We start from the raw sequence: 13828 nt of genomic DNA, 5'->3' as shown, positions 1-13828 counted from the left end.
ATATCTAGCATAATTTTTACGGTCCTGCTCTTCCATTGTCTTGAGCTTAATCTTCACTTCTTGGTTGATCACATGCAGGTACATCGATAACAACCCAACGATGGAGACGGCCGGGATCCGCGCGGCGACCTGGGTGGTGGGCAAGGCGCTGAGCCCGCTGTCTGGTGGCTTGCTGGAGGCATGGGGTGCCAGTTCCATGCTTGGATCCAACATGGAGGACTTGAAGATGCAGCTGCTGTACGCACAGGCCATGCTCAACAACGTCCAAGGCAGGGAGATCCACAACCCTGCCTTGGGTGAGCTGCTAGACAAGTTGCGGCAGCTCGCGTATGGGGCAGATGATTTGCTAGACGAGCTCGATTACTTCCGCATCCAGGATGAGCTCGACGGTACCCACCATGCTGCTGACGCGCATGCTGCAGGCTGTGTCCCAGACCTCGTCCTCAACGCTCGCCATACGGTCAGATCTTGCGTGAATAAGGTCAAGCTACTAGCATGCTCGCGTGCTGCCACACGTGATGATCCTGAAGAGCAACAAGATGGTGTCAAGCAAGGATGCTTTTCTCGCATATGCTCGTGTGGAAAGTGTGATATCTGCTCCTTAGCATCGTCACCCGCAAGCCAGGTTGGTCAAGAGGTTGACAAAGGATGCGTGCCGAAGGTTGCCTCCAGTGCTCGCGACGCCGCCCGTACTGTCGGTAAACACTTTCCGTGCTATTCTTTTCCGTCCGTTCACGATGATGATTCTGACACTAGCGTACGTGAACAACGATTTGTCTGTGGTGCCTGGCAGTCCTCCAAGGCACCACAGAGGAATCATCGTGACGCACAAGCACCAAGGTTAAAGTTTGATAGAGTAGAAATGTCTACAAAAATTATGGACATCGTAAAACAGTTGAAACCCATATCTGCTATGGTCTCGACCATTCTTAATCTTGAGCTACTTGGCTCCAGCCGTACCACAAGTAAGGAAGCTACTATGAACAGAGCCCAAACCACCCCACAAATCGTAGAGCCTAAGTTATACGGGAGGGATAGCCAAAAAAATTTTGTTGAAAATGAAATTGTTAACTGCAGTGAATATTGTGCACTTACCGTGCTTCCTGTTGTTGGCCCGGGCGGTATTGGCAAGACAACATTCATGCAACACATATATGAAGAGATGAAGAGCCATTTCCAGGTTCCCATTTGGGTATGCGTCTCTCTAGATTTTAATGCGAATAGGCTAGCAAAAGATATTGCGACAAAGATCCCTAAAGTTGATAATGAAAACACAAATTCGAGTGACGAAGAGCTTATCGAGCAAAGAATCAAAGGAAAGAGGGTTTTACTTGTGTTAGATGATGTGTGGACACATCATGACAATGAGTGGACAAAACTATTAGCTCTGTTTAAAAAAGAGGGGGCGAAAGGTAACATGGTTATAGTCACGACTCGAATACCCGAGGTAGCAAACAAGGTTAAAACAACTAAATGCTCACTAGAATTGGAGCGTCTATCTCCTAAAGATATTATGTCTTTCTTTGAAGAATGTGTATTTGGTGTCCAGAAACCATGGGTTGACCATCCAGAATTAGCTGAAGTTGGAAGCGAAATAGTGGAGAAGCTGAAGGGCTCTCCTCTTGCAGCAAAAACTGTCGGTAGATTACTAAGAAACAATCTTACATTGAACCACTGGATAAGCATTTTGGAAAATAAAGAATGGGAATCACAAACCAACGACAATGATATTATGCCTGCTTTAAAGATCAGCTATGATTATCTTCCTTTCCATCTACAAAAATGTTTTTCGAATTGTGCTTTGTTTCCTGAAGACTACGAATTTGGTAGGGAAGAGTTGGTTCACTTGTGGATTGGACTAGATATTTTACATTCATCCGATCCAAAGAAAAAAAGAATTGAAGATGTTGGACTTTTCTTTTTAAATGAATTGGTTAATTATGGATTTTTTAAAAAATATAAAAAAGAGGATGGAAGCCCTTATTATGTTATCCATGACCTACTACACAACTTAGCAGTCAAGGTTTCATCGTATGAGTGTATTAGCATAAATAGCTCTAACGTGAAGAACATACAAATACACCCCATGGTTCGTTACTTGTCTATCACCGTGGATAACACAGACATTGAGAATAAACTGTCTTTTGAAGATTATAATGAGAATTTGAGTGCACTAGGGAAGAGATTGAAGGTTGAGAACCTGAACACGTTAATGTTGTTTGGAGATTACCATGGAAGCTTTGCCAAAACTTTTGGTGCATTGTTTAGGGAGGCTAATGCCATTCGCGTCATTTTCTTGTCCGGGGTGTCATATGATATGGATGATATATTCCACAACTTTGCAAAACTTGTCCATCTTCGCTACTTAAGGATTGAGCCATTGTCTCACTGGCTCTTGTCCTTACCAAGTGTGTTATTCAGATTGTATCATTTAGAAGTCCTTGATCTAAGCAAAGCGGATCGTTGTGCTATTTCAACTAGACATATGGGCAACCTTGTAAAAATGCGTCACTTTCTTGTGCAAGAAGACAAGTTTAACATTCATTCTAATATTTTTGGGGTGGGAAAACTAAAATTCTTTCAGGAATTAAGGGAATTTAGGGTGAGAAAAGAGAGTGAGGGTTTTGAACCGAGTCAACTTGGGCAATTGACCGAGCTTAGGGAATCAATTGGCATTTATAATCTTGAAAAGGTGAAAACAAAAGAAGAAGCAAATGAATTAAAACTGATACATAAAAAACACTTACGAGAACTCATGTTAGAATGGGATCCTGAGCGTTCTAAAAAGAATCCTTTACAAGAAGAAAATATTCTTGAAAGTCTTGTACCCCATAGCAGTCTTCAAGAGCTATGCATTAAAGGGCACGGGGGAACTAATTGCCCATCGTGGCTATGTGATAATCTCTCGGTTAAATGTTTGGAATCTCTTTGTCTTGATGGTGTATCTTGGAATAATCTTCCGCCTATAGGAGAGATGTGGATGGTTAATGAGCGTGGTGAAGAGTATCAGTGTTATAGTATATCACCTCCAAGCTTTTATAATTTGAAAAGGCTGCAATTAAGCAACATATCTAGTTTAACAAAATGGGTTGGAAATGGTGCTTGTGCTTTTTTCTCCCACTTGGAAGTGTTCATCGTCAAAAATTGTTCCAAACTTACAGAGTTACCGTTTTCACATCCTACTTGCTGTCAAGCACAACAAGACGATAAAATGGCTTGGTTTCCTAAACTACGAGAGCTTGTTATTGAAGACTGCCCAAAACTAGCGTCGTTGCCTCCTATCCCTTGGAGGATTCATGCTCCATGCTCTGCTGAGCTAGAAAGTGTGGGATCAGATTTTGAGAAGCTCATTTACAAAAGAATAGATGAAAATGAAGTACGGGTGGAAGTTGAGGGAAAATGTGGTCACGGTGATGCGTTGTGGAATGTGTTGAATTTCTCTAATCTAGCTGATGTGGAATGTTTGTGTATGAAGAGATGTCCTCTCCTGCCGTTGAATCATATGCGAGTGCTAACTTCTCTGAAAAGGATTGTGATAGTAGGTTGTCCGAGTAGCATCTTGCTGTGGGGTCAAGGCGTGGGTCATGGCATATACCGGTTTCCATGTGAATACTTTGAAATCACTCGGTGTGATACTAGTGGGGAAGAATTGACGCTGATACTCTCATTCTTTCCGAAGCTCTCGATTTTGATGATAAATGATTGTAAGAATATAACTGAGTTAGGTGTGGCGGAGAATGCAAAAACTGCTACGGAAGAGCAGCAGCAGACAAGAGGCGATAATAACAAGGAAATAATAACAGCGGCGACAGCAGCATCACAAGGACTGCTGCTCTTGCCTCCCAAGATACAGCACTTGAGAATTCGGGAATGTTTCTCCAATCCACCGAAGGACGACCACGCAGGCGGAGGTGGGCTCCAACGTCTGCACTTCCTGTGCACCTTGTCTATAGAAAATTGCCCCGAGTTCTTCACCTCCATTTCGTCCTCTTCTTTTCCCCCTTTTCCGACCTGCCTGCAACAGCTCACCCTATGGGGCGTTAAGCACATGGAGACATTGCACGCCATCTCAAACCTCACCTCTCTCACCAGATTATACATGGAAGAACTTGGGGAGTTGAGAGCCGAGGGCTTGTGGCCTCTCCTCGCCCACGGCCGCCTCACAAACCTGGTCCTCCATGCTGCCTCCGGTTTCTTCGCCGATCCCGACCCCTCACGGCCGCATGACATAGAGGTGTTTTCCCGTTCCTCCAAGCTCTTGGATCTGGCCACGGGAAGCAACAGAGGAGTCCTTGCCGCGTCGATCTGCATCCTCCTCTCTTCCACCCTCACCAGATTGAATCTCAGATTCGACGACGAGGTGGAGCACTTGACAAAGGATCAAGAGGAGGCCCTTCAGCTCCTCACCTCTCTCCAAGAGCTCAAATTTTGGGGGGGAGACAAGCTGCAGCGCCTCCCTGCAGGCCTACACGAGCTTATCAACCTCAAGAATTTATGCATCTGGGAGTGCCCGGCCATCCAGTCGCTGCCCAGCCTTCTGAGCTCTCTGCGGGAATTGGAGATCTACGACTGTGGTTCCCTCAAGTCGCTGCCCAACAGCCTCCCGAGTTCTCTGGAAATATTGAAGATCTCTAGATGTCAAGCCATCAAGTCGCTGCCCAACAGCCTCCCGAGTTCTCTGGAAAAATTGATGATCGCCAACTGCAAAGCCATCAAGTCACTGCCCAAGGACAGCCTTCCAAGTTCAATGCTAGAATTAAATGTCTATTACGGCAACAGCGAGGAGCTAAAAAGGGCGTGCCGCAAGCTAATAGGAACCATTCCGATTGTCAGAACCTGACCAATCCAAGGTATGTAACAAGCGAACACTTTCCCTCAATCTCTCTACTCATCCCCAGTTACTTCCCCTGCCTTTTCGATTTCTAACTTTGTAAGCCTCAAAATCATTCTTTTTGTTCTGCTTGGTGCATCGCACTCGCTGTTGTTTGTTTCATCTAAGTAACTCACTTGTTTTGATCTGCCGTGCAGGTTTCTCCTTGGATTTGTATATTCCTGTAGACTCCTACAATGCTCTCTATGGAATCAGGGTTTCAGGGTGCCAGCTGCAAGCGTGACAGTCTCAGTTTGTATCTCCAGCCTGCACATAAAACTGGTTAGTATACTCTTATAATCAACAAATCAGTACTGCCTCGCATCCCTCACACTTTAGAAGAAGAAAAAAAAATCATCTCCTCGAAATAGGCTTTCGCCCCGCTATATTAATATAGCAACCAAGATACATCAAGCATGGGGACCGCAGCACAACCAGGTCCAAACAAAAACACAAAGAAAGATAAGAGAAACAAATGCCGACTATGGCTGAGCGACGAACACGAAAACAACTCGCAACCGCTGCGCCCTCCGGAAAAGTACCACCACGCTCCCTCGCAATCCGAATCGCCGCATACAAAGCAACACCTTCAACAAGGAAAACGACGTCGACGCCGCTGCTGCCCGGACAAGTCCTAGGGTTTCCCCGGTACGCGGAGGTGATGGGGGAGGGGTACACGCGACACCCTTCAGGAAGGAATGGCGGCACCCACAGGCGTCGCCGCGTCGGTGTCGGACAATCCGACAGGGATTTCTCCCGACCCACACCGCCCCACCACCTCGAACAATCCGAACTGCGCCACCCCACCCGTCGTCCACCAGCGTACGCCACCACGGTCTTGAAGCCATCCTCGCCGTCGCTCAAAGGTCACCAACGCGAGGCCTAGAAGCAGTCAAGGCGAGCGCAAGGTCGGGGATAGCAGCAACACAACCACGCGGGAGGGAACAACCTCCACCGCCCGAACTGGCGGTAGTCGACCGGACGTAGCAGCAATAACAAGCCAGGCCCAACCTGGCCCGGCAGAGTGCTCGCCGCCACGCTGCAACTGGCCGGTTGTGTGTCGCCGTCGCCAACCACTGCCACCACATCTTCACTGCTACCAGGGGAGACGACGTCGCGCTAGGGGGCCAGAAGCCGCCCGCGCCCCCCTCCGCGCGACGGGTAAAGGCGTCCCCGCCGCCGCCGGCACCGCGCGGACAACGCCCGGCGGCCCACGCCGACGGCGGCGGCGGAGAGAGCTGGGGGGAGGGAGCTGAGAGAGAGGGAGGGCCTAGGTTTCGCCCGTCGCCCGCGGGGGGGGGGGGGGGGGGCGAGCGAGCGAAGAGGTGTTTTTTCTGATTGCCTGAGGCAAATTAGTTTGTTCATCTGGGTGATGCTGTTTTGATTGCCTGAGGCAAATTTCCCTTCGTGTGTCCTTCAATTTTTTGAGACGATTTCTTGTGTTGTTATGGACTGCTCTGTACTAGAGTTCAGTTTGAACAAATAAGAGTCTTGCTTGAATCCATCCACGATTCCCACCATTAACCTTTGCTTTTTCTTATCCCACACCAGAAACCACAAATATCATCAATCTTTCCCCAGTTTATGTTGTTATTCCAAAAGTCTAAACCGTGAGCTCATAATACCGTGCAGGCTGGGCCATGGAGTCATAAATTCTCCCATCTGTGTATAATTCTCGGCATTCAGGCACTGCTCTAACATTATAGTCTTGATATGGTACGCATGTGTAACAACACAACACAGTTTCCTAATTCCATGTATCAAGTCAAAGCTTTCTCGTTTGGTTACTGGCTAATCTAATGTCTGAACAAGACTTATTTATTTACTATGCAGGGCTCCATCTTTGAGTTAAACATTGTTGCAGCCTTGTATATTTCGCTCCATCCATGTACAGCGGGCACAAGAGTGTCATATGTGGTATATTCATTCTACAGGATAAATCAATAATTCTGGTAAGCATATGTAGGTGGAACTGTACTCATGTTGTACCATACCAAATTACCAATACCTAGATGTTCCAGCAAACACATTACAATATACTGTATTGAAAAATAGCACGAAACTAACATGATTCTCAGCTAATACTATTTCGTAACTTCTCTGTCTTCCTCCATGGATGTGATTTATGACAAACCTAACATTTTTTTTCTATCTTCTGCAGGTATTCTTATGCTCGTTCTGGTTGTTTCTAGATAAGTTCATTTGCATTTTGGTCGTCACCCATAGAGACTTGGTGGTAAACTTGGCTTGTTCGCCCTGTGCGGGTCAGATCACCAAGGTCCAAGGCGTAATGTTGGAAGAAATGAGACTCGGTGATTTGCTACTGAAATTTAGGTTTGTATTTTTCTACAGTTTGGTTCTATATTGAATCAATACAAGGTGTTCTTGCATTCTTCATAATTGTGGCTTAACAGATTTTAATGAATTATAGGAACGAATACTCAATACTCATGATATTAGTGCTTGCGTGAAGCCAATTCAGATCTCGGGCTGTCATTAGTTGGTATGCACAATGTTCTTCCTTTGACCCGTTTAGAAGTATAAAATATGAAAGATTTGTTGTATAATTATTTTAGGTTCCAAACTTTCAGACACAACTATGATCCTGGGGTTTTTGGTATATGGCTTGTGGTACAACTATGGGAAACAGCTCTACAATAGGGACATATCTGTGAAGGTACCTTTGTTCGAATGTTAGTTAAACCCACTGAAAAGCATGATCGCTTTAGCTATGCTAGATTGTATTCAATGTGCAAGTGTCAAACTCTTGTTGCCTCATGAGACCTTGGCTAGAGAACTTTTTGCTTTCTTGATAAGTTGGTAGTCTAGCTTTTGAGCACACTTACATTCTTTGTATTCATTGCCAATGAATTAATATACGAGAGTGATGAGTTCATACATATAGTCGTAAAGATAAAACTCTTATTGATCCAGGATATTTTTCTGTCCCACCAAAGCCAAATAAGTGAAGTTTTCATGAGCCTTGATTATTGCAATCTGAATATTTAGTGCGTATTGTTAAGTTTGATGTTCCTCTAGTCTGAAGTTTTTAAAAGCCAGTCATTTCTTTTGCATAACCAATTTTTTCTAGCCTTTCCGACACTTGGCAATGCTTACCTTGATCGGGAGATTGCATACTCTACCAGGGTACATATCAAAATCCAAGAATTAAACCGTTTCTTCCATGTGTTCACACCATACCTACCTATATAGCGCATCTCCTGCTATCCCTAGTAGTTGATTGTGCACACTCACCAAAGTTCGAGAAGACACAAAAGCCCTTTGTGGTCATCTTCATCAACCTTGTGAATTTGTCAGCATTGATGCCTCTCACACAAAAAAAGAAAAATAATAAAAAGAAAAAGGAAAAAAAAAGAAAAAGAAAGAAAAGGGGGCACCATATAGAAGATTGAAATGTTCATCCTCAATCATGAGGAAATTTCAGCAGAGCTTCCATGTTCATGTGCAGAATGGCTAATCGAACTTCTACCTATGCAGTAAAGATAATGAGAAGATCTATTGCGTCCGGAGATCACCTTTCGTTGCATAGGCCTCTCAATCAATTGTTATGATGCTTGAGTCCATTCTCTCCCACATACCCTGGACATTATTATTCCAATGACTGGCATTTGAAAAACTTTTTTGTACTGGAATTGAACTCTTATTTAGCTTTACAATCTAGATATCAGATAAGCTTTGAATTACCCTACCAAGCTCCAGATAAGCTTTCCACAAATATAAAGTAGCTATAGGAAATACTTTGGCCATTTGCCAGTGAAGGATGCCATTATGTAATGAGTGTAGTACCGGATCATGACAAGATAATTTCACTAGACACCTGCCCTTGGAAGGTTGATAAGGGAATAAAAGTGTTGGCTACTCTTGTTTTCTTTTGCTCTTGATGTTGAAGTCAGACAACCTAGTGACTTGGCGTTCTAAAACTTTGATAACTATATTGTTGATGATGTTCACTCTCGTAGCTCCATTCTCTCGTGGCAATGAATATGAGGTTTTGTTTAAACTTATGCTCAATTGTTAGCTTGCTACTTCGATAAGTTTGCGGGAAGTGTCTCAACCTGAAGTTTATGAGGGTCTTAATAATTGTTTGCACATGAACACTTGTTTGCAATCTATCTATGCTAAGCTTTCAGGTATTTTACAAACACGTGGGCAAGTTGAATCACGAACCTATACCCTGTGAAAGATCTGGTCTGCCATTTACTAGAATTTGAGACATCTTTCTCAAGGGAAGAATCTGCCATGGAGAAGCTTGAGTTGAACCATACCTTGTATTTCCCTTTGTAGCCACTTACTTCTAACAACTAGATAATACCCCGCGCGTTGCGGCGGGACTGTATGATATAAAATGAAACTATTTAGTTTGGATTGCAATAAAGCTTATACAAAATAATATTTTCTGTGCCAAATTACAATGTGTAATCGAGACAATATAAATAATACGAAGGACCGCGTATACATCGGGAAAACACACACCCATGTGTGTACAAACAAAAGGACATAAGAATCACACAATCTTTATTAATATGGTATCAACAAACGGGTATATTTCATTTACAAAGCAATAAATGTTGTCTTCAGTTTGTGCATAACAAAAACTATGGTCGATATTTTGTATATATGTCTTCAAAGCGAACCGAAAACTTTTTAGATTTAATAGCAAAGGTTTGGATAGAAGCACACTCAAGGATCGTTATGGAGTCAACACTGTATATATTTTATGGGAGAACGTGAACATTGTAGATTCACTTCAAGCATTGAATGGTAAAAAATCGCCATTGTCGCGGCGAGTTGGATCAGTGCTTAAATCGCCGGCAGGGCCAACACAACATGACTACGAGTTGAGTCAGAATGCATCCGGATTTTATAGGAAGAGTCGAGAGGGGAGGGGAGGGGAGAAGACGGCACAACGGGAATTTAGCATGAACCTCTCGTATACCTGCATCAAATTCGCTGGGAGAGGAAGAGAAAGGGCATTGATTGAGAAGAGCATATTGTCGGTCGATCTAGATTTTTCTCGGTTGTGAAGACGATCTAGATTCTGGTAGTTGGAGAAGACAAAGAGTGCTAGGCTGGTCTACTGTAATTGGGCCGAACAAAGCCACGCTAAAATAAAATGGGGATTTCTCATGTAAAGGAAACTAAATAAAATTAGACTGAAGTTGGTGAACGGAAGGGAATTGGATGCTAATTTTCTTGGAAGATGAACGGAAGGGGATGCATTGAACATAATATGCTCTGTATTTTTTTATGGGGCTGATGTGGCAGTTATGCTGATGTGGCGCCCTAGGATTGCTTAAAGTTGATTGATGAGGTGGATAGGCTGCATGTGAAGAAAAATGGGATCACCTATTAAGAATAGAAGATGTGATAGTGAAGCGATAATGGGTTGTTACCACACATTATTTTCCTTCTAGCTTCTATAGTAGGTTTCCTATGTATGAATGGTGCTGAAATAGGCCAAAAAAATTCATCCGTTCTTATCAATATAATTCACTGTTTTGCAGTATGTTCATAACCTGCTTGGATGTCAGTGTGGTTACGTGTGTTACGTTAGAAATACTGTGCCTGCAATGGTTCAATGTAAAATTTGGCCTTTCTAGTGGTATTATGATATCGAGGTGGCAGTGCTGATCCTCAAATCATGTCGTCGGTGGGTTGTCATGTTTATTATGCGCTTTGCTTTTTTTTACATTGAGAAAAATCATCTTATTTATGGATACAGCGCAAGAAAAGAATACACGTGATTTTTTAAATGTAATAACAAGTTATGACCAGTACATCTCGAAGAGAGCATCAGTTTGTAGGCCTCCTCTGAATATAAAAGTTGAGGACTACTGCCAGAATTGTGTATGTTGCATCTGTCACCATGAGATGACTAATGCGAGAATTGTACTTCTACATGTGGATTTTCATATCTATGCTGCAATATGTTGCTAACTTTGAGTGGTCAGAAAGAACTTAAGATAGAATGCTTGATCTATTGTTAAGCCTGCCACCACCTACTTTGTACTTACCCCCAAAACAACATTTTATCTGCCGGTTTGGTTGTGGAAAGATTCATTCACATTGGATAATTGTATTGTTTCCTTATATGTGAAAACATACAGTACCGAAAACTGTCTAATAATCTGTATGATACTGCTTCCTATCCAGACAATTCTGCAGTTCTTCCTGGATTTTGGGGAGGCTGTGTTGCACGATGCTGATGGCAGCCTGAAAACTTTCTTCCGCTCTTGCTTAAGTAGGTAATATTTTTCTGTGCATTTGTTTCTTGTTCTGTGGGCATGCTATGGTTGGGTTGGTTCTACAAGCTCTCAAAGCTGCTCATTTTTTATCTCTTGGTGATAGGGAGTTCGCAGATCCTATTGTCGCAGAGCGGACGCTTGAATTCCTGATAGTGAACAAGATGAAGATCCTGAGCTGTTTTCCCACCTTGGTTCCGCAGGTGCGATACACATGACATGCAGTTTGTCATACCTTATATTGTTATTTTTGGTTGGATGCTTCCTTGAAAATCACAAATGCTGCTCAATGCTATGATTATCTTCCTTTCCATCTACAAAAAAGTTTTTTCATATTGTGCTTTGTTTCCTGAAGATTGCAAATTCGGGAGCGAAGAGCTGGTTCACTTGTGATTTGGACTAGATATTTTACATTAATGTGATATGAACAAAAAAAGAATTGAAGCTGTTGGAATTTTCTTTTTAAATGAATTGGTTAATCATGGATATTTTAAAACATATAAAAATCAGGATGGAAGCCATTAATGCCTTACTTGTCTATCATCATGGAAAACTTAAAGTTGAAAACACAGATGTCAAGAATAGATTTTCTTTTCAAGATTACAATGAGAATTTGAGTGCACTAGGAAGAAGACTTAAAGTTGAAAACCTACATACTTTAATGTTGTTTGGAGATTACCGTGGAAGCTTTGCCAAAACTTTTGGTGGTTTGTTTAGGGTGTCTAAAGCAATTCGCGTCATTTTCTTGTCCGGAGCGTCATACTCGTACGATGTGGATGATATATTCCACAACTTTGCAAAACTTGTCCATCTTTGCCTAAGGATCAAGGTAACAACGTCTCTCCACACCGTCTACTTACCAAGTGTGTTAGAGCATCTCCAGTCGCGTTCCCCAAAGCGTCCCCCAAAGCAATTTGGGGCGCGCCGGACCAAAAAAAGGTTCCAGCCGCGTCCCCCGAAGCCCATTTTTGTCCGGCGCGGCCCGATACGGTGTCCCGAGCCCGTCCCCGTCCCACAGGCGCAGCGACGCGTCTCGTCGCGCCTAGCTCTGCGTGCCGGCGTTAATGAGCACCACCGCTCCCCCGCCTCCCTCCGGCCTATAAAAATGGCCGTCTCTCATCGTCCCTCTCACACACAAACCCTAGCGCCTCTCTCCCCAATCCTAGCCGCCACCATCTCAACAAGAGTCGACGCCATGTCTGGTAGAGGCGGAGGCCGACCTCGCGGCCGTGGTCGTGGTCGTGGCCGCGGCAGAGCTGAACGCCCGCCGTCGCCTGCCACGCCGTTGTCTTCATTGTCGGAGATGGACGTGGAGCTGGGCGTGCTGTTCGAGTTCGTCCTCGTCCTCAAGGGCGACCCGCGCGGCATCCAGAGGCTGCCGGACTCCTTCGCCGAGTACGTCGCGGCGACGGCCGCCCGCGCACGATGCATCTGCTGGAGGCTTCGTGCGGCTACTACCGGTGGATTGTCGACGTGATCTACGACGCGCGCGGCAAGATGTACCTCAACATCGGGTGGGAGAAGTTCGCGCGCCACCACAGCCTCGAAGTCGGCTTCATCCTCCTGTTCTCCTACTTCGGCGACAGGGACATGAGCGTCAAGGTCTTCGACGAGACGCGCTGCCGCTGGGACTACCACGGCGACAGCACCGACGGGGAGGACGACTGATGAAGAGTGTTGTTTCTTCGCAGCGAATACGTGCACGGAGGTTTCTGTATGTTCTCCCTCGCAAGAACCAACAGGGCACCGACACCAGTTTAGGTGACTGGGTGTGCCCTCGAGTGTTCTTTCTTGGCAGCAAACACACGAAATCTTCGATGCACGGCCTAGTTAGGTTTAGTTTTTTTGCAATATTTTATGGTTGAAATAAAAATGCCAAAAAAATAATATTTTTAATGTTTGGGGGCGGGATTTTGGAGGACGCGGCTGGGGGGCGACATCCCCAAACGCGGCACGAACGAAACACGTCCCGCAAACGCTCAATCCGGCGCGGTTTAGGGGACGCTTTGGGGGGACGCGACTGGAGATGCTCTTATACAGAATGTATCATTTAGAGGTTATTGATCTAGGCAGCGTCAATAATTGTGTTATTTCAACTACACATATGAGCAACCTTGTAAAAATGCGTCACTTTCTTGTGCCAGACGGCATGCTTCATTCTGACATTTCTCAGGTCGGAAAGCTAAAATTCATCCAGGAAATAAAGAGACTTAGTGTGGGAAAGGAGAGTCATGGTTTTTTTCTTTTTGAAACGAAGGCAAAATCTTTGCCTTATCCATTAATTAAGAAGAGAGTGCCCAGTTAATTAGCGAAAAATCGTGTGAAAACCATCGTCACAGAGAAGACGCCGTGACCGCTATGGGAGAGGAGCAGGTACGGGACACTCTGACAGGAGAAGTCAACCTTCCGAGGGTGTGCGCCAACATGACGCTGAGAACCAGCATCAAAGGCAGCCTCGTCGTCCACACAACACAAGGTTGACGCCCTCCACACTGGCAAGCTTCCGCCACCCACTCCGCTACACCCAGCAAACCGCCAGCACCACCTTCCGGGACCGCCATCCCGACATACCTCCGCTCGTGCTCAAGCCGCAACGCCGCACGACTCGGCTGCCCGCAGCCCAAACTGCACAGGGCAGACCGCACGCTGGCCACGACCGCCACGCCAACATCCGGGGCCACCACCCCGATCGACA

At 44.9% G+C, this 13828-nt stretch overlaps 1 protein-coding gene across 3 annotated transcripts in view; it reads left to right on the top strand.

The window, feature by feature from the left end:
- Window positions 1-13828, top strand: part of LOC124670284 (disease resistance protein RGA2-like) — a 54507-nt gene that overhangs the window by 487 nt on the left and 40192 nt on the right. Inside the window, exons 2-5 of one of the 3 annotated variants that reach the window (XM_047206785.1) lie at window positions 79-4850; window positions 5029-5152; window positions 6503-6586; window positions 6704-6804. In XM_047206785.1, coding sequence (XP_047062741.1) covers window positions 101-4840 — 4740 coding nt within the window. In that variant the 5' untranslated portion in view covers window positions 79-100 and the 3' untranslated portion in view covers window positions 4841-4850; window positions 5029-5152; window positions 6503-6586; window positions 6704-6804. Of the gene's footprint in view, window positions 1-78; window positions 4851-5028; window positions 5153-6502; window positions 6587-6703; window positions 6805-13828 lie in introns of those variants that run through there. The other 2 variants (XM_047206786.1, XM_047206784.1) reach the window with 2 other exon arrangements.

This window comes from Lolium rigidum, chromosome 7 (genome assembly GCF_022539505.1).
Source record: "Lolium rigidum isolate FL_2022 chromosome 7, APGP_CSIRO_Lrig_0.1, whole genome shotgun sequence".
NCBI lineage: Eukaryota > Viridiplantae > Streptophyta > Magnoliopsida > Poales > Poaceae > Lolium > Lolium rigidum.
Note: the sequence above shows the minus strand (reverse complement) of the source record. Positions and strands in the feature narration are given on the sequence as shown.